A 21,042-nucleotide genomic window follows, 5' to 3' on the forward strand; every position below is an offset into this window, starting at 1 on the left:
GGCTTCATCAGTCCATACGTAGGAGAAACTTGAAGAACAGGAGGAGAATGAGGTAATCAGTCCCTCAACCTTTAGTCGATGTGTTCAGTCCATCAATCTAGAATAGAATACGGCATATGAGCGGAGAAGCAGCTTATAAACCGTATGGCAGGAGAGGTGTAGCAGTCATAGGTAGTGTCACATTTGTTCAATGTGGAAGTAGGTTGTGCCCAAGAATTAGGCAAGCAAAGAATTCCTAAGTATTAAGATCCCAAGAAGTTGCAGTGTCTGACAGGTTTGTAGATGAATGGTTCAGAGAACCGACATGTTGATAAATTAGACACATGTGCAATTCATCTACAAAACTGTCAGACACTGCAACTTCTTGGGATCTTAATACTTAGGAATTCTTTGCTTGCCTAATTCTTGGGCACAACCTACTTCCACATTGAACAAATGTGACACCACCTATGACTGCTGCACCTCTCCTGCCATACGGTTTATAAGCTGCTTCTCCGCTCATATGCCGTATTCTATTCTAGATTGATGGACTGAACACATCGACTCAAGGTTGAGGGACTGATTACCTCATTCTCCTCCTGTTCTTCAAGTTTCTCCTACGTATGGACTGATGAAGCCACTGTGTGGCGAAACGTTTCCTCAATAAAGATTCCCAAGAGTTGCACATGTGTCTAATTTATCAACATGTCGGTTCTCTGAACCATTCATCTACAAACAGTAATGTGCATGAATGTGTATGCAGTAAATTACTATCGTCAGGTTTTCTGCCGATAGTAATGGAGTGACCCTAATAGAAATAATTTACCGACTTTTTTGGGTTTATTCTATATAATTTGTTAACAGTATTTGTATATAACAGTGAAGATAAATGGCGCATGGCTGACAAGCCAAGATGATGTTAGCAAAATTCAGAAATAAAAAATTATGTAGATCAGGACAGAAATGATTTTTGCAAGATTAAAGTTGTAAGTATAAATACAGTGGACCCTCGCCTAACGAACGCATCGCATAACGTTAAATTTGCCTAATGATACATTTTAACGCTAACATTTTGCCTCGGCTAACGCTAAAAAACTTGCCTAACGATATTCGTTCTCGGGTACCAATTAATATCGTTAGGTGAGGGTCCACCGTACATGTTTATAACAAATAACATAAAAAGGGCACAATACCGTGACTGGAACGATACACAAGTAACCCGCACATAGAAGAGAGGAGCTTACGACGATGTTTCGGTGGGAGAGACTGGAGTGCATGTTGAAGACCCATGATTATACAGATTAACACCAAACACGTCCCAGGGACCTGATAAACTGTTCACAAGGGTTTTAAAGAAATGTAAGGAGGAACTTAGCAAACCATTGACTCGTCTTTTCAACATATCTCTACAAACTGGCATAGTACCTGACAAGTGGAAATTAGCAAGTGTAATAAGGACCTATCCCACAAAGTGGAGATAGGTCCTTCGCTTTGAATTATACACCATAGGTAACGAGCAATGATTGGCCCAAGAAAAGACGCAGTGTTTGTTGTCCAGTCTTTGTAGTAATTTTTTTTGGGGATTTCTTTCCACTAAAAGGTAACTGGAAGTATCTTTTTTTTTTTTTATTTGTAAATGTTACATTTGCCAAATTTTTTCTTGTTTTTCTTTTGTATTTACGATATTTTTGTTTTGTAGTTACTGTTTGTCCTTGACTTTATTGCCCTGCTGTTTGTTTGTTTACCCAGCAATAGTTACTTTATTACTGGTTTGCTATATTGTTTGCCCATTAGTGACTTTATTTTGCTGTATAATGTTTTCTTCCAGGTATTAATATTACAATTACTAGCGTCCGTCTTCTGGCATATTTGTACCCCACAGTTGTCTCTCTCCCTCGCTAAAAATTATAATAATAATAATCATAATTTTTAAAGGGGTGGAGGGGTAAGCCAGTGGAAGGTCTCAGTCAGATGAGCAAAAACTCCAGTGGCGGTGACTAAGACCCCATGTCAGGAAACACTTGTCCTTTTTCCTGACAAACCTTACCTAACGTAACATAACCTTACCTAACGTAACCTTACCTAACCTAACCTTACATAATGTAACCTTACCTAACGTAACCTTACATAATGTAACCTTACCTAACGTAACCTTACATAATGTAACCTTACCTAACGTAACCTTACATAATGTAACCTTACCTAACGTAACCTTACCTAACCTAACCTTACCTAACCTAACGTAACCTAACCTAACCTAACCTAACGTAACCTTACCTAACATAACCTTACCTAACCTAACCTAACCTAACCTAACCTAACCTAACCTAACCTAACGTAACCTTACCTAACGTAACCTTACATAATGTAACCTAACCTAACGTAACCTTACCTAACGTAACCTTACATAATGTAACCTTACCTAATGTAACCTTACCTAACGTAACCTTACATAATGTAACCTTACCTAACGTAACCTTACCTAACCTAACCTTACCTAACCTAACGTAACCTTACCTAACGCAACCTTACCTAACGTAACCTTACCTAACGTTACCTTACCTAACGTAACCTTACCTAACGTAACCTTACCTAACGTAACCTTACCTAACGTAACGTAACCTAACCTAACGTAACCTTACCTAACCTAACGTAACCTTACCTTACGTAACCTAACGTAACCTTACCTAATGTAACCTTACCTAACCTAACCTAATGTAACCTTACCTAACGTAACCTTACCTGACGTAACCTTACTTGACGTAACCTTACCTAACGTAACCTAACGTAACCTTACCTAACCTTACCTAACGAACCTTACCTACCGTAACCTTACCTAACGTAACCTTACCTAACGTAACCTTACCTAACGTAACCTTACCTAACGTAACCTTACCTAACGTAACCTTACCTAACAACCTTACCTAGCGTAATGTAACCTAACCTAACGTAACCTTACTTAACCTAACCTAACCTTACCTAACGTAACCTTTCCTAACTTAACCTTACCTTACGCAACCTTACCTAACATAACCTAACCTAACGTAACCTTACCTAACGTAACCTTACCTAACGTAACCTTACCTAACGTAACCTAACCTAACATAACCCTACCTAACCTAACCTAACGTAACCTTACCTAACGTAACCTTACCTAACGTAACCTTACCTAACGTAACCTAACCTAACGTAACCCTACCTAACCTAACGTAACCTTACCTAATGTAACCTTACCTAACCTAACGTAACCTTACCTAACGTAACCTAACCTAACGTAATCTTACCTAACGTAACCTTACCTAACGTAACCTTACCTAATGTAACCTTACCTAATGTAACCTTACCTAATGTAACCTTACCTAACGTAACCTTACCTAACGTAACCTTACCTAACGTAACCTTACCTAACGTAACCTAACGTAACCCTACCTAACCTAACCTAAGCTTACCTAACGTAACCTTACCTAACGTAACCTTACCTTTATTTATTTATTTATTTCCAATTTGTGCACACATACAGAGGTACAAAAAAAATACAGATAAGAGCAGTATGCCAAAGCCACTTATACTATGCATAGCATTACGGGCTGGCTTAAAATTAACTTAAGATTAACTAAGCAATGATTATTATTATTATTATTATAATCAAAAAGAAGCGCTAAGCCACAAGGACTATACAGCGCTGCTACTAAGCAATGATGAAATCAGTGATAAAACATTAATGTAAACAGATAACTATAAAGCACAAGTGAGTATTACAAAGACAGGTCATATGGTTGCATTCAGTTAGGTAGTGATTCTGTTAGGTAGTGTATTTAAAAAATAATAAAGTTAGATTGGGTTTTAGGTTTAACATTTATGTGATATAATTGTGAGAAACATTTAAGATATACAATTTATAATGTTCAGTTATTCAGTATTTATTTGGTTTTGGGTGAGTAAGTAATCTTTGAGAAGAGACTTGAATTTATAAACAGGTTGTGTTTCTTTTATATTTACAGGTAATGAATTCCAGATTTTAGGGCCTTTTATGTGCATTGAGTTTTTGCATAGTGTGAGATGGACACGAGGAACATCAAAGAGTGATCTGTGCCTTGTGTTATGGTCATGTGTTCTGTTGAGGTTGGCAAGGAGATGTTTGAGGGGAGGGTTAATATCAGAGTTAAGTGTTCTATGTATGTAATAGGTGCAGTAATAAGTATGGATGTTTTGTATGGTGAGTAGGTTTAGTGTATTGAATATTGGTGGAGTGTGCTGCCTGTAGTGAGAATTTGTTATCATTCTAACTGCAGCCTTTTGTTGGGTAATTAGTGGTCTGAGATGGTTAATTGTTGTTGAGCCCCATGCACAAATTCCATAGGTGAGATAGGGGTAAATAAGAGAGTGATATAGGGCCAGGAGGGCTGACTGTGGAACATAGTACCGTATCTTCGATAGTATGCCTACAGTCTTGGAAATTTTCTTAGAAATTTGATGTATATGTGTATGAAATTTGAGTCTATTATCAAGGTGGATTCCTAAGAATTTTCCCTCTGTTAGTTTTGTGATAGGTGATCCATTTATCATTATGTTAAGAGGGACATCTGTAGCTCTGTTACCAAACTGAATGAAGTAGGTTTTGTCAATGTTTAGTGTAAGTTTGTTAGTCCTCATCCAGGTAGATATTTTCTGTAATTCGGTATTTACAGTATGTAATGTAACCTTGCCTAATGTAACCTTACCTAACGTAACCTTACCTAACGTAACCTTACCTAACGTAACCTTACCTAACGTAACCTTACCTAACGTAACCTTACCTAACGTAACCTTACCTAACGTAACCTTACCTAATGTAACCTTACCTAACGTAACCTTACCTAACGTAACCTAACCTAAAGTAACCCTGCCTAACCTAAACTAAGCTTACTTAACGTAACCTTACCTAACCTAACCTTACCTAACGTAACCTTACCTAACGTAACCTTACCTAACGTAACCTTACCTAACGTAACTTTACCTAACGTAACTTTACCTAACGTAACCTTACCTAACATTACCTTACCATACCTTACCTTACCTTATCTAACCTAACTTAACCTTACCTTGCCTAACCTCACCATCATCATCAACATAGAGTAGAACCCCCATATCCATGGATTCAGTTTCCATGCTTTACCATGGCCCGAAAATTACCCTTAATTTTGTTTAATAATAACGGTCCCAGAGTGCAAACGTAGTGATGGTGGGAGATCTTCAAAGCCTAAGAGAAGCCGTGAAGTGCTTCCCATCAGTGAAAAAGTGCTGATTTTTGACTCGTTGAGGGTAATATAACAATTAAATTTTATCATAGGTATGTATGTAAACGAAAAACAATTTATATATGTATAGGGTTGGCTACTATCTTCGGTTTTGGGTATCCACAGCAGCTCTTGGTACATATCCCCATGGATACCAGGGCACTACTGAACTGTCTTCTAAATCCCTTGTTTTGATGCAATCATCTTCTAAATCACTTGTTTTAATACAATCATCTTCTAAATCACTTGTTTTAATACAATCATCTTCTAAATCACTTGTTTTAATACAATCATCTTCTAAATCACTTTTGATACAATCTTCTAAATCACTTGTTTTAATACAATCATCTTCTAAATCACTTGTTTTGATGCAATCATCTTCTAAATCACTTGTTTTGATACAATCTTCTAAATCACTTGTTTTAATACAATCATCTTCTAAATCACTCGTTTTGATACGACCGACCTTAGAGTTGTTAATAAATTCTAAGAGAGTCTAAGAGCTGTACTGTGTACCTTATTTTGTTACTTGTAATTATCTATCTTTGAAATTATCTATCTATACACAAGTCTATTATAAGTTGGCTTCTCTAAACACTTCAACTGTGCAATATTATCCATGTCCAAGAAATTATTATCTACTTTTTCCAGGTGGTATATAACCCCTGCAGATTTAGCGCTTCCCAATAAATATTATTATAGCCATATATTTTCATTATAATCTGAAGAAAAACATTATTTTTCTTTATAATCATTTAGTTGGGTTCCTTCAGATAAAATTGAGACGAGTTGTTTCTTGGAAATTTTGTTTACGAGCCCAAGACTTTGAGAAGAAACTTCAAATGACATTTTGGTCCATCATGGCCCAATATTAAGTGATTTGAGGATGGTCTAGGGTAGACTGAAACATTGAAGGTTCATATGCAGCTTGGGGCTCACTTCTGAATTATTTGTATGTTTATTCTCCTTTATTTTGTCGTGTGATATCACCGCACTTTGACACTAGTGTGTACAGAGTCTTGCAACAGTGTTTCGTTGCAAACAATTTTTAATTTTTCTTAGTGGCGTATTGAGTTACTGTATTTTCCAGCATATAAGACACGTGAGGCGATGTTAGTAAATAGCTGCTAAGGCCTAACACAAAGCCTACCCTTGACCCTCGCTTGAACATACAAGACACTGGCTGATTTTCCAAAACTTTTTGTGTGGAAAAAATTGCTTTATATGCTGTAAAATATGGGTTTTATTATGAATAATTTTGAGCACCATCTTACCTTTTGTTTTATTACCCACAAACAGTACTTAATTTTTTTAGCAGCGTATTGAGTTGTTTCAAATATTTTTGAGCACCATCTTGCTTCTTGTTTTAGACGATTAATATAGATGGTTCACAAAGCATCCATGCTTTAGATCCTTGTGATGAGGTTTAGGTCTATCCTGGGCCACTGTCTTCTGACCTTTGCTGCTCTGGCTCAGTTGTGACTTGACAGTTACCCAAGACAGGCCTAAATATTGTCATAAGGTTCCTCTGGTAAGTGCGGATGCTTATTGAATTGCTCCAGCCACGGCATTGTGACTATTCTTCGTGATATAGTGCGGCTTATTTACTGTTACAGTAAACACTCGACTTACAAGCATGTTGCGAATTTTCTATATAGTGTATTTTATCATTAATGTGTACATATATCATTATTATACGCAATACAGAAGGTCCTCAGTGTGTTTATAACTCAAGAATTTACCGCGTCAGTGTTACAATGCAGCAGTTCCCCTGGCCCATAGACTAGTGACGTGTCACATTTTTGTTTAGTGCATTATTGTTGATGTTCTTTTGTTTTTGCTTGCATTCCCTTACTGTCAGTCTTATTGTACTGAATTTCGTTTTCATTTTTCCTCTGTGTGTCTCGTAGAACTCTTAGCAACTTACAGGGTGGACTAAGATGGTCAGAAACATCTTAGTCCAACCTGTGTATAACCAACTTAAAATACACAACTAACCCACAGTTTACAGGAGTAATTTCATCTGGTTTCAAATTAACAGGGGGCTGGGACAGATTGAAATGTCTAGACTTTCCTCTCCTTAATTGTGGATTAATTGTAAATTGTTGTAGCCATGGTATTGTGGGTTACATATTGTTGTAGTCATGGTATTGTGGGTTACAAATTGTTGTAGCCATGGTTTTGTGGGTTGTGAATTATTGTAGTTAGTCTTCCTCAAGTGTGTAAGCAAAACTAGTCCAACTTCTCTATAACCGTGTTTTTATCTTTCCTGACGTCATTAAAAACACGCAGTCAGCTCTCCTATCAACCTCCTCTATGTAGATTTTCATTGTTGTTGTAAATGCGATGGAAAAAGGTCATTCAGAATTGGATGTCGCTTCCTATGAAACCCTTTCCATGAGCCATTCAATTTTCAATGTACAGTGGACCCCCGGCTTACGATATTATTTCATTCCAGAAGTATGTTCAGGTGCCAGTACTGAATGAATTTGTTCCCATAAGGAATATTGTGAATTAGATTAGTCCATTTCAGACCCCCAAACATACACGTACAAACGCACTTACATAAATACACTTGTATAATTGGTCACATTGGGAGCTGATCGTAAAGCGGGGGTCCACTGTACTTTTTTTAATAAATGCTTTATAAAACTGATAAGTTGATAAATAAGACACTTGTGGAACACTTATTTATCTTTATTCTGGAAACATTTCGCCAGTAGCTTCTTCAGTCCAATGGACAGATCACACTGACTCCAGGTTGAGGGACTGATTACCCCAAACTCTTCCATATCTTCCACCATTATCTGCATTAGACTGAAGCAGCCACTGGCTAGTGAAACATTTGCAGAATGAAGATACCCAGATGTTGCACAAGCATCTTATCGTCGTACTTTTTTCAGTCGCATTTGCAAAAAAAAAAATTACACTTGAGAAGCTTTATCTGTAAAAAAGCTGACTGTATAGCAGAATTTAACCTGAGTTACTGGGACGGTTCACCCACTTGAGGCTTTATTTATCGATTACGACTTATCGATAAAAACTCATATTTTGATGATTCATTTATCAATAAAGGCTCGGGTAGGTGAGATGTCGCACTAGTAAGGGTTTCATTTTGTCGTGTTTATATTTTTTAGCACTTGTTGGTTACACTATACTTTGATTGACTGTTTTTGTTGTCATTCAGTGTAAATGATCCTGTATTAGTGTAAATGACCCTGTATTGATGTCTGTGGAAATGATCCTGTATTGTCAGTGTAAATGACCCTGTGTTGATGTCGGTGTAAATGACTCTGTTTTTGATGTCATAAATGGCCTTGTTTTGACATCAGTGTAAATGACATTTGTTTTCTTGCTCTAACTCTAATTGGCATAAATTAATCAATTTTCTTATTCTATCCTTTCTCCAATTTTCCTATTCTACACTTGTTTCTTTTAATTGGTGATGGGGAGAAAGAGAGAGAGAGAGAGAGAGAGATTGTGGGACAGGCATTGATTCAAAGATATATTTTCACATGATACAGTGTTTATAGAGATGGCTGACAGTTGTACATGCAGAAAGCCTATAGTTACGCAGAGTTAAGTTACGCAGAGTAGGCGTGTCTCTGGCAAGACATTGATGGAATGAATGATGGTGACAGTGTTTCTTCTTTTTCGGGTCACCCTGCCTTGGTGGGGAATGGCCGACGTGTTAATAAAAAAATAAATCAATCAACGTGATACAATGTTTGTACAGAGATGGGTGACATTTAGTCATACATGCAGAAAGGCCATAGTTATGTAAAGTATTTCGCACAGACAATCCTAACTTAAGACTAACATGGCAGTAATTACCGTATTTCGCGGCTTATTAGACACATGTTTTTTTTCTATAAAATGTCTCCAAAAACCAACCTGCGTCCTATAAACTGAAGGTCAGTGACAGGAGCTATAAGTTTGGGGTGTGACGTGGGCTGTAGCTCTTCCAGTTACGTCCGATGCCGAGCCATTGAAACTAAAACAAGTCTTATAAGCAGCGAGATACAGCATTATTTGCTTGTATATAAGAACATTAAGGACATACAAACAACAAATTTAGGTATTACGTATAGAAGAAACAAGTAGGCAAGGACACTTTGCTCTGTGTAGAGCCCTTATTGAGTCACAGTAGAGCTCTTATTGAGTCACGGTAGAGCTCTGTACAAAACAAAAGTGTTAGTTCCAATGGTAGTTTTGCAGCGTCTTTTCCCTGTTAGTGTCAGCACTCCACTGACGTTAGCTACAAGAGCTTTTTGACTTTAAGGACGACTGCTGCCATTTTTCTTGCTTTTTTGTTGCCTGACCCTCCTCTTGCCTTAAGTCTGAATGATGACATTCTCCTTGTCTAACCTTCTATCTTTCTAGCGTCTAAATGATGACATTCTCCTTGTCTAACCTCCTACCTCCCTGGAATCTGAATGATGACATTCTCCTTGTCTTACCTTCTACTTTTTTAGCGTGTGAATGATGACATTCTCCTTGTCTAACCTTCTACCTCTCTGGAGTCTGAATGACGCCTCCCCACATTACAGCCCAGCTTCATGCCTGCTAAGCCGAGCCCAATGCCCAAGCCCGCTGTGCGTTCCAGCTTTCCCCTGCAGGAAAACAAAAACCTCACTAACGAGGACGACCCCTCAGCTGACGCCCCTGTTAAGAACAACCTGGCGCAGCTCCGTAAAAATTTTGAGACAAACAAAGAGGCAAGTGACGACTCGTTGCATGCCCCTTTCATTCTGTATGGTAAAACTCCGATTTAACGGACCCCAGTGTGGCAGGTTTTGCTTTTAATAGACTAAGTCTGTGGCCAGATATTTAGAAGCTTGAGTACATAAACTCAGAATTGTCTCTTTTTGTCATGCTCGTGGAAAAATATTCCTGTACAGTTGCCTCTTATATAAAGTTCCTCTCTATAGTGCAGTTTTTTTTCTAAAATGCAATTGAAAAAGTCAATTTGTAATTGAATAATACAGTGGACCCCCGGTTAACGATATTTTTTCACTCCAGAAGTATGTTCAGGTGCCAGTACTGACCGAATTTGTTCCCATAAGGAATATTGTGAAGTAGATTAGTCCATTTCAGACCCCCAAACATACACGTACAAACGCACTTACATAAATACACTTACATAATTGGTCGCATTGGGAGGTGATCGTTATGCAGGGGTCCACTGTACATGTATATATTACAAACGTACTGTACAAATGTACTGTTTAATTTTACATACACTTTTTCATTTACACATGCAAAAAAATCACACCTTATGGAGGAACGTTATAAGAGAGGTGACTGCATTCTGAGAACTTTAATAATATATAATAATTATTCACAAAATCCAAATTTGGCTTGAACAGACGATCAGTTTTGAAGGACACTCTCTCATCCCCTTTTAGGCCGTTAAATCAAGGGTTCACTGTAGCAGCACTTATAGTGTAGTCTTGTTGCTTATATAAAGCATCAGTTAGGTAGCTGTGTAACAGCCCCAGGATGTGTAGATGTATATGTATGTATGTAATGAATTCTTCATTTGTAAGTCATGCGTAAGAGGCGGCTAAAATGCCAGGGGCTAGTAACCCCTTCTGTATATATTACTTTAGGTTTTCCTATTGGACCACCCTGCCTTGGCGGGATACGGCCAGTTTGTTGAAGGAAGATATATGCAGTATATATATATCGTAAGACGTGCTTAAAAATATTTAGAATCATTCTCAGTCGAAGGGCAAAGATTGAGACTTGTAGAAACTTAGCTTAATTTTTCTCTGTCACTGTCCACCTCGATAGGGAAACTTGTTTGATGTGTAGACGGTTGAATTTTTCACACATCAACAACATTGCAATGTGTACTCAGGATGTGTAGACGGTTGAATTTTTTACACATCAACAACATTGCAATGTGTACTCAGGATGTGTAGACGGTTGAATTTTTTACACATCAACAACATTGCAATGTGTACTCAGGATGTGTAGACGGTTGAATTTTTTACACATCAACAACATTGCAATGTGTACTCAGGATGTGTAGACGGTTGAATTTTTTACACATCAACAACATTGCAATGTGTACTCAGGATGTGTAGACGGTTGAATTTTTTACACACTGCCAACATTGCAATGTGCACTCAGGATGTGTAGATGGTTAAATTTTTTACACATCGACAAAATTGCAACTCTGTGCATTCAGGAAACCGACGGCAGTGTAGGTGGCAAGTGCATAGAGTCCGAGGAGGAGACGAAACCTCGGGGTATAAGCATCTCTCAGCTGCGCAAAACTTACGAGGCTAAAGAAGAGACTCAGGTAGGCTTTCCTAACCAGTTTTACCCGTGCCCCTGGCTTCATGACCCCTGGGGGTTTAGTGCTGACCCTTAATGGTAAGTTGATCATTTCCTGCTCTAAATCGAGCGGGAAATTTTCGAGATGGCGCAACAGCTGTGTTGTAGGGTTTTCTTGGCGAGTCAAAACTCGAGACTTTACTGTCAAGTCTGACGGTAAGACTGAGGGATAAGACTTAGTCATCGAGCACGGTGGAAAGACTAGCCCCCAGAGCTCACTCTTTTCTTACAGCACTTTGATTTGCTCTAAAGACTAGCTGCTGGGCATTCTCCTAATTACAGAGCTTTTTTGTTCGAAATAGAGCTCTGAAGGCCAAATCCTTATTCATAGAGCTTTCTTTTGCTCTAAAAGAGCTCTGAAAGGAAAATCTTTATTCATAGAGCTTCATTTTACTCTAACTGAAGCTCTACAGGGCAAGCCCTTATTATAGAGTTTTGAGCTCCTCTAAACAGCTCCATTTCGAGCAAAATCCATCCCAAGTGAATTTTTTCTGGTAACCATATTCATGGGCTCTAGATCCAAGGAATAGAAGCTGCTCTTCCCTTCCTTGGAGTGAGCCGCATTGTCTCCCATTCCCTGGGGTGCAGTGCGACCCCTCCGGGTTTAGGGCTTCCCCACGAATAATAATAATAGGCCGGGTTGCATGTCTTAATTACAACTATGTAACTAAATGGTTAAAAATTTATTATTAATTACTGCCATCTTTATTTTTGCTGCTGCTGCTGCATGCTGCTGCATGCTGCTGCTGCATGCTGCTGCTGCTGCTGCTGCTGCTGCTGCTGCTGCATGCTGCTGCTGCTGCTGCTGCATGCTGCTGCTGCTGCTGCTGCTGCTGCTGCTGCTGCTGCTGCATGCTGCTGCATGCTGCTGCTACTGCTGCTGCATGCTGCTGCTGCTGCTGCTGCATGCTGCTGCTGCTGCTGCATGCTGCTGCTGCTGCTGCTGCTGCATGCTGCTGCTGCTGCTGCTGCATGCTGCTGCTGCTGCATGCTGCATGCTGCTGCTGCTGCTGCATGCTGCTGCTGCTGCATGCTGCTGCTGCTGCTGCTGCATGCTGCTGCTGCTGCTGCTGCTGCTGCATGCTGCTGCTGCTGCTGCTGCTGCTGCATGCTGCTGCTGCTGCTGCTGCATGCTGCTGCTGCTGCTGCTGCTGCTGCTGCTGCTGCTGCATGCTGCTGCATGCTGCTGCTACTGCTGCTGCATGCTGCTGCTGCTGCTCCTGCTGCTGCTGCTGCTGCTGCTGCTGCATGCTGCTGCTGCTGCATGCTGCTGCTGCTGCTGCTGCTGCTGCATGCTGCTGCATGCTGCTGCTACTGCTGCTGCATGCTGCTGCTGCTGCTGCATGCTGCTGCTGCTGCTGCTGCTGCTGCTGCTGCATGCTGCTGCTGCTGCATGCTGCTGCTGCATGCTGCTGCTGCATGCTGCTGCTGCTGCTGCTGCTGCTGCTGCTGCTGCTGCTGCTGCATGCTGCTGCTGCTGCTGCTGCTGCATGCTGCATGCTGCTGCATGCTGCTGCTGCTGCTGCTGCATGCTGCATGCTGCATGCTGCTGCTGCTGCTGCTGCATGCTGCATGCTGCTGCTGCTGCTCATTATCTGGTCGGCTTCATCTTGTTTGTGAAGGTTGAGAAGAATTAGGTAGTTTAGCTTGTAAATTCGTCAGATGGGGTGGCCTTGATGCTGGTGAAGTGCTCTTGGTCCAGGGAATTAGAGCCTCCCTGGGATCAAATCCGTCAGCCTGCCATTCCCAGCAGCCGTATGTTCCCTACGGGTTCTGTGCTTCTCTAGGAATGCGTGTGCACGCATGCGTATGTGTGTGTACGTTCTCGCTTGTGGTTGCCAGGGTCAATTCATGGCTCCTGGCCCCTCATTTTCACTAGTCACTACTATATCCACTCTTTCCCTGCTCCAAGAGCTTTATTGTACCTCATCTTAAAACTGTGTATATGTATTTCGCCTCTTTGTCGCCAGGCTATGCCACAGATGTTTGTGGTTTTGGTTGTATTTCCTAGAGCTTGTTATACCCGCTTGAGCATATTCAGGGTATGCTGGTATGGTATACAAGAATAAAAGATATATAGGTGCTCCTTGACTTAGAATGGGGTTACGTTCTGACAAACACATCATAAGTCGAGTATGAATATAATACGCTAAATAAATAAGAAAATAAATACACCTACCATCCGACTTACGACCACTCGACTTACGACCACTCGACTTACGACCACTCGACTTACGACCGTGTTTTTTATGCCAAATTTCTGGGAAATAAACCAGTATTTGTGTTGTACACAGTGTTTATGCTAAACCTTACAGTATAAAACACAGTACTAACAACATGTGAAGTAAAACATGAAATACCAAAATAAAACAATAAAATAAAGTCATTACAAAAATGTTTTGTTGATATTCAGTAGTAAAGTTCGACTCACGACCGGTTTCTCGGACCCGAACTCGGTCGTAAGTCGGATGGTAGGTGTAACTGTCACTGAGTAAATAAATAATTACTATAACTAAATACCAGTATTGTCAAGTAAATAAATGAATACAAGTTACGGACTTATCTTCATGTTGGGTAATAATCTTAAGTTACGGACTTATCTTCATGTTGGGTAATAATCTTAAGTTACGGACTTATCTTCATGTTGGGTAATAATCTTAAGTTACGGACTTATCTTCATGTTGGGTAATAATCTTAAGTTACGGACTTATCTTTGTGTTGGGTAATAATCTTAAGTTACGGACTTATCTTCATGTTGGGTAATAATCTTAAGTTACGGACTTATCTTTGTGTTGGGTAATAATCTTAAGTTACGGACTTATCTTCATGTTGGGTAATAATCTTAAGTTTCATCTCTGTCATAAATAACAAAAAGTCACAATACCGTGACTGGAACAATACACAAATAACTCACACATAGGAGAGAGGAGCGTAACACAACGTTGCCGTCCGACTTGGATCATTTACAAAGTCACACACTGTAAATGGTCCAAGTTGGACCGAAATGTCATCATAAGCTCCTCTCTCCTATGTGCGAGTTATCTGTGTACTGTCGTAAAGTCAAAATATCATAAGTCAAACCATTGTAAGTCAAGGAGCAGCTATACTGTGTGTGGCTTGCTTCAGTTAGCTGTTATAAGGTGCCTCTTTATATATTTTTTTTTTTTGTGAGTGCATTTGTAAAACGTACAGTAAAACCTCACATTATTAATGAAACTTTCGTTGACGTGTCTTGGCAATTTCGGACAGAAAAAAATTGGCCGGAAAAAACATTCTGATTGTTGGACAAAACTGAGAAAAGTGCGTAATTCCATATTTTGTCTCTAGTCTGGTTGTCTTCTGAGGTATCAGACCAAGTCTACTAACTCCGATAATTCTCCAACAGTAGAGCTTAACAGCTCATTTATTTATTTATTTATTTACGTATTTATTTTTTATTTGGGCATGATACATAGTTGTACAAAGAATCTCACAAGAATGTAAGTTTCCCTGATTCACCACAAGCTTCACAACTCTTCATACTAATAACATAAGCTACCCTGAGTCACCACTAACATTCACATCAATTTACATCATCTCTCCACCACAAAAGGTAAGTCAAATTGCCATTAATTACATAGAATACTACAAATTTAGTGTACTGTAGTACTACAGGTCACAGTACCCATGTTCTTAGTGCGAGGTTGTCGTCTACAACAGCAGACTTATGTTCACTACCTTACAAGGCGAGCAGACAATTATGAAATATTAATTGCGTGATTCAGGTGTTGTGGATGGTCGGCATCATATTCCCCCTTGTATTAGTCCACTTAACGAGAGATTTAGCTGTACGTCCGGAATTTAATATCGCTTGAAGAAATAAAATGAAATTGAATATTTATTTCCTTGCAAAGTTTACAATATTATAAAATATTAATTACAAAGAAGGCCACTAGCGTGCCTAAGCATTGCGGGCACAGTATGCGCTATTCAGTTATGGATAAACTTTGCACTTGCAAAAAGGCAAATCACGTTAGAAAGAGGAGCCTTATAAGAGAGTTTACTGTACCAGAGGGATATACACTGGACCCCCGGTTTACGATATTATTTCATTCCAGAAGTATGTTCAGGTCCCAGTACTGAATGAATTTGTTCCCATAAGGAATATTGTGAAGTAGATTAATCCATTTCAGACCCCCAAACATACACGTACAAACGCACTTACATAAATACACTTACATAATTGGTCGCATTGGGAGCTGATCGTAAACCGGGGGTCCACTGTAAATCCACAGCACTGTGGCCGGGAGAATGCACAACTGAGCCACAGTTTGTGGAGGGAAGGAGTAACTTCTCCACAGACCGTACACACTTGAGGTGTTGACCAGCAGGGTGATCATTAAATGAACTGTAAATAATACTGGCATGCAGGAAAGATGGCTCAGGTGTTGAACACGGGCGTTATCAACTCACACATGTTGTATGCCCTCTGTGAAATGGCAACAAACAGCAGAGATCATTGTTTCCCCTCATCCCCTCTAGGCTGCTCACAACACACTATTCTCCTGGTAGTTAAATTAACCCATTTATTAAATTAACCCATTTATTAAATTAACCCATTTATTAAATTAACTCATTTATTAATTGAAATCTTCATGTTCTTCTCCTTTTACCTTTAAAAATTATTACTTTTCAATAGAATTATTTTTTTTTGATCAATTATTACTAGCAGAGTTTTGAATATCAATATAGAATTACTGTACATCTAATCTAATCATCTGATTTGTAAATCATTACTTTTGTAGTGGTTATAAATTACCGGTACGTTATTTTATATATAAAAATACGCCATGGTGTACAAATGTATAAGTGATTTATTTTGTCAGCAGTCGGCTGCTAATAAAGCTTCGCTATATACAGTCAGTTCTCTTATAAAACTCTTCGATGTGGTGTTATTTTTTTGCAAAAGCGATTAAAAAAGCACATTAAAATTTAGTTTCGTCATCTATGAAGGCCTTTCCACTCGCTGTTCATTTTTCAATGCACTTTTTTTCAATTCCATATACAAAATATCACACAAAAGTAGCTTTTTGATAATTAAGGACTCTTCATTTGAAAAATGGGAGCTACCCTCCCCTCTTCTCCCTTTGATCAGAGCTGACTGTCTCCCTTTTTTCCCGGGCATGCTATGCCCCCCCCCTTTTAACTGTATCTTAGTTTTAACTGTATCTTAGTTTCAACAGTATTACTTGTCTAGTATATGTATAATTCCTAGTACAACAGAACCCCTGTATTCATGGATTTGGTATCCGTGGCTTCAGTTATCCACGGTTTACCGTGGCTCGAAAATAACCCTTAATTTTACTAAATGACAGCCCCAAAGTGCAAAAGAAGTGACGGTGGCAGTTGTTCAAAGCCTAAGAGAAGCTGTGAAGTGCTTCCCGTCAGTGAAAAAGTGATAATTCTAGACTTAATTTCTATAATTTATCAATTAACCCATAAACGGTCCAGGCAGATCTGTAGCGCTACAAAAGTAGATCAAAGTTTTTTTTACACATTTTCAAATGTAAAAAAAAAAACAAAGTGGAAAATCTACTTTTTTTACATACTTTCAAATGTTGAAAAAGCGTATATGTACGTTTAGACCGTTTACGGGTTAAACTTCATCATAATTGTGTATGTAAATGAAAAATAGCTTATACAGTGGACCCCCGGTTAACGATATTTTTTCACTCCAGAAGTATGTTCAGGTGCCAGTACTGACCGAATTTGTTCCCATAAGGAATATTGTGAAGTAGATTAGTCCATTTCAGACCCCCAAACATACATGTACAAACGCACTTACATAAATACACTTACATAATTGGTCGCATTCGGAGGTAATCGTTATGCGGGGGTCCACTGTATATAACGTTTGCTACTATCCACAGTTTCAGGCATCCACTGCAGGTCTTGGAACATATCCCTGCAGATGTGGGGGAATTAGTGTACTATTTATAGTCATGCTTCCTTGCCAAGCCATGACATCACATGCTTAGCCATTGGTGTTTTCCTCGCTCTCATCTCCCCTTTTACAAACCCCCATGACATTAGACTAGGACGAGTTCTGTAGAGAAATGTCTACCTTCGGTAGGAGATGGTGGAGGAGACAGATGAAGATGGCAGCTCCAAGCTGGCCTCCATCAGGAAGGCCTTCGAGTCACGCTCCGTCTCCATGGACGAGAAGATGGTGGAGCGGAGATGGGAGGAAGTGAGGCAGGAGAAGACCATACAGGAAGAGGAGAAAGAGAATGTTGGGGTGAGTACCCGGGTCTAGCTCTGTATAGCCCTTGTGGCTTAGCGCTTCTTTTTGATTATAATAATAATGTATTTCCTGCATGAAAAAATAAAACAAAACATTTTGCTTTTTGTGCAGTACGGTACATGTAAGTCCTCGACTTACGAACAGATTGGGGACCCCTTGAACTGTGCATAATAATGATATAATAATGATATTATACTCAGTAATGATATAATAATGATATACAGTGGAACCTCAAAAATCGAACATATCACATATCGAACGTTTCAAAAATAGGGCCATTTTTTCAGACAAGCTGTGTCCCTATTATCGAACGCGCCTCTATTTTCGGACCGCCGGGTACGGGACCTGTCTGCCACTCGCTCTGTCTGCGTCCCCGCACAGGGGCCGTGAGCAGTCTTTGTTTATGCTTGAGTGAACACTAACCTGCGCTCTCATTCACGCATTTTACGATTATTTCGTTGTGTTTAGTGCTTGTGGAACTGTGAAATAAGCTGCCATGGGCCCAAAGAAACTTGCTAGTGGTACCCCTGTGGTAAAGAAAGAGAGAAACACCATAGATGTGAAGAAGGAAATAATACAGAAGTATGAGAGTGGTGTGAGACTTGTTGAGCTTGCCAGGATGTATGGGAAAAACAAGTTGACCATCGGTTCTATCCTGGCAAAGAAAGAACAAATCAAGGAAGCTGAAGTTGCTAAAGGTGTTAATATGCTAACCAAAAAGGTAAGGCTTGGGAGGGAGTGACTTCCAGGACTTTGAACTCTGCTTGGAGACAATTGTGGCCAGATTGTGTCCAAAAGAGGGATTTTGAAGGGTTTGAGGCTGACCCTGACCCTGACCCAGCTCACCCTCTGCCTGTTGTGGACTCTATTGTGGCATTGGGGAACACCCTGGGGTTGGAGGTGAGTGGTGAGGATGTGGAAGAGTTGGTGGAGGACCACAGGGAAGAGCTAACCACTAAAGAGCTCCAAGAGCTTCATCTGGAGCAGTATCAGACCACAGCTGAGGAACTTACTTCAGAGGAGGAGGAAGAGGGAGTGGATGAAGTGCCTTCTTCAAAGATTAAGGAGATTTGTGCCAAGTGGAATGATGTCCAAATGTTTGTGCAGAAGTACCACCCTGAGCAAGCTGAAACAAGCCATCTTAGCAACAAGTTCAGTGACAGAACCATGTCCCATTTTAGGGAAATGTTAAAGAGGCACCAGAAACAGAGGACTGTGGACAGTTATTTTGTGAGACAGGGGTCCAGTGACTCTCAAGCTGGTCCTAGAGGCATTAAAAGACAGAGAAGGGAAGTGACCCCAGAGAAGGATTTACCTGAAGTCCTCATGGAGGGGGATTCTCCTTCCAAACACTAACCCCAACTCCCTCTCTCCTCCTCCCTATCTTCCAGATGCCATCACCAATCTTCAATAAAGGTAAGTAAAAATATTATTTTATATGTATTACTACACATAATTAAAAACTATAGTATTTGTTGTATGTAAAACTGTAATTAATCTCTATAAAATGTATTTTTTGTGTGAATATTTTTGGGTTTCTGGAACGGATTAATTGTATTTCCATTATTTCTTATGGGAAATATTGCTTCGAATTTCAGACTTTTCGAATTTAGAACTAACTCCTGGAACGAATTAAGTTCGATTTTTGAGGTTCCACTGTACACAGTAGAGAAGATTCTGTAAAGTAAAAGGACACAAGTGCAACTAATGTGATATTTTTATTGTGGCAACGTTTCGCTCTCCAGGAGCTTTATCAGCGTGTTTATAAGTCAAGGGCTTCCTGTATAAAAATATAGTTTATATGTTATAACGTATTAAGTACAAAGAAAGTCACTAACGTGCATTAACATTTCTGGAAGACTGGTAATATGTTTCCAAAATAATTAAAACTAGACACAAGTAAGTTTTTTCAGGTATACACAAATACAGTTACATAGAATTATCATACATAGCAGCATATGTGTAGAGAACCTGGGATAACCTGGGATAACCCAAAAAAGTCAGACAAAGTGACTTATTTCCATTGGAGTGGTAGATTTGAATTATTATTGTAATAATGTAAAATAATAAAAAAATCAAATTGACCTCTCCATAACCTATAACTAGTTTTAAGTAGCGTGTAAACATTAGTATTACTCTGCCTGAAATGCTTAAAATATAGCGTTACACGGGAATATGAGATAAACGGAAGATGTTCTCGTTAAGAATGAGCTGGATATTGTCCATATGACGTGCCCTCTTTTCAGTATAATACAGACCCTCGAATTTCATCATCCCTTTTCTGTATGTAAAGCTGTAGGTTTTTTTTTTTTTTCAACAAGTCGGCCGTCTCCCACCGAGGCAGGGTGACCCACCGAGGCAGGGTGACCCAAAAAAGAAAGAAAATCCCCAAAAAGAAAATGCTTTCATCATCATTCAACACTTTCACCACACTCACACATAATCACTGTTTTTGCAGAGGTGCTCAGAATACAACAGTTTAGAAGCATATACGTATAAAGATACACAACATATCCGTCCAAACTGCCAATATCCCAAACTACTCATTTAAAGTGCAGGCATTGTACTTCCCATTTCCAGGACTCAAGTCCGACTATATGAAAAAAACTATAGTTATTCTGTAATAATGTTGGTAGAATTACCGACAATATGTAAAGTAAAAGGACACAAGTGCAACTAATGTGACATTTATTGTGGCAACGTTTCGCTCTCCAGGAGCTTTGTCAAGCCATTACAAACAATACATGGACACAGAGGGTATTGTTTGTAACGGCTTGACAAAGCTCCTGGAGAGCGAAACGTTGCCACAATAAAATGTCACATTAGTTGCACTTGTGTCCTTTTACTTTACATATTGTCGGTAATTCTACCAACATTATTACAGAATAACTATAGTTTTTTTCATATAGTCGGACTTGAGTCCTGGAAATGGGAAGTACAATGCCTGCACTTTAAAGGAGTGGTTTGGGATATTGGCAGTTTGGACGGATATGTTGTGTATCTTTATACGTATATGCTTCTAAACTGTTGTATTCTGAGCACCTCTGCAAAAACAGTGATAATGTGTGAGTGTGGTGAAAGTGTTGAATGATGAAAGTATTTTCTTTTTGGGGATTTTCTTTCTTTTTTGGGTCACCCTGCCTCGGTGGGAGACAGCCG

General features: G+C 39.4%; 3 protein-coding genes across 9 annotated transcripts in view; 1 reads left to right on the forward strand and 2 right to left on the reverse strand.

The window, feature by feature from the left end:
• The window catches only part of alc (5'-AMP-activated protein kinase subunit beta-1), a 100,604-nt gene that overhangs the window by 55,150 nt on the left and 24,412 nt on the right, over nucleotides 1-21,042 (reverse strand). The gene's annotated exons all lie outside the window — the stretch shown is intronic.
• The window catches only part of pod1 (coronin pod1), a 111,809-nt gene that overhangs the window by 26,697 nt on the left and 64,070 nt on the right, over nucleotides 1-21,042 (forward strand). For 4 of the 7 annotated variants that reach the window (XM_070105339.1, XM_070105341.1, XM_070105340.1 and 1 more), the window contains exons 11-13: nucleotides 9,806-9,973; nucleotides 11,452-11,565; nucleotides 17,713-17,877. In XM_070105339.1, coding sequence (XP_069961440.1) covers nucleotides 9,806-9,973; nucleotides 11,452-11,565; nucleotides 17,713-17,877 — 447 coding nt within the window. The remainder of the gene's footprint in view (nucleotides 1-9,805; nucleotides 9,974-11,451; nucleotides 11,566-17,712; nucleotides 17,878-21,042) is intronic. The other 3 variants (XM_070105343.1, XM_070105344.1, XM_070105345.1) reach the window with 1 other exon arrangement.
• LOC128702485 (uncharacterized) overlaps nucleotides 1-21,042 on the reverse strand; it is a 166,904-nt gene that overhangs the window by 1,096 nt on the left and 144,766 nt on the right. The gene's annotated exons all lie outside the window — the stretch shown is intronic.

Source organism: Cherax quadricarinatus, chromosome 98 (genome assembly GCF_038502225.1).
Source record: "Cherax quadricarinatus isolate ZL_2023a chromosome 98, ASM3850222v1, whole genome shotgun sequence".
Classification (NCBI taxonomy): Eukaryota; Metazoa; Arthropoda; class Malacostraca; order Decapoda; family Parastacidae; genus Cherax; species Cherax quadricarinatus.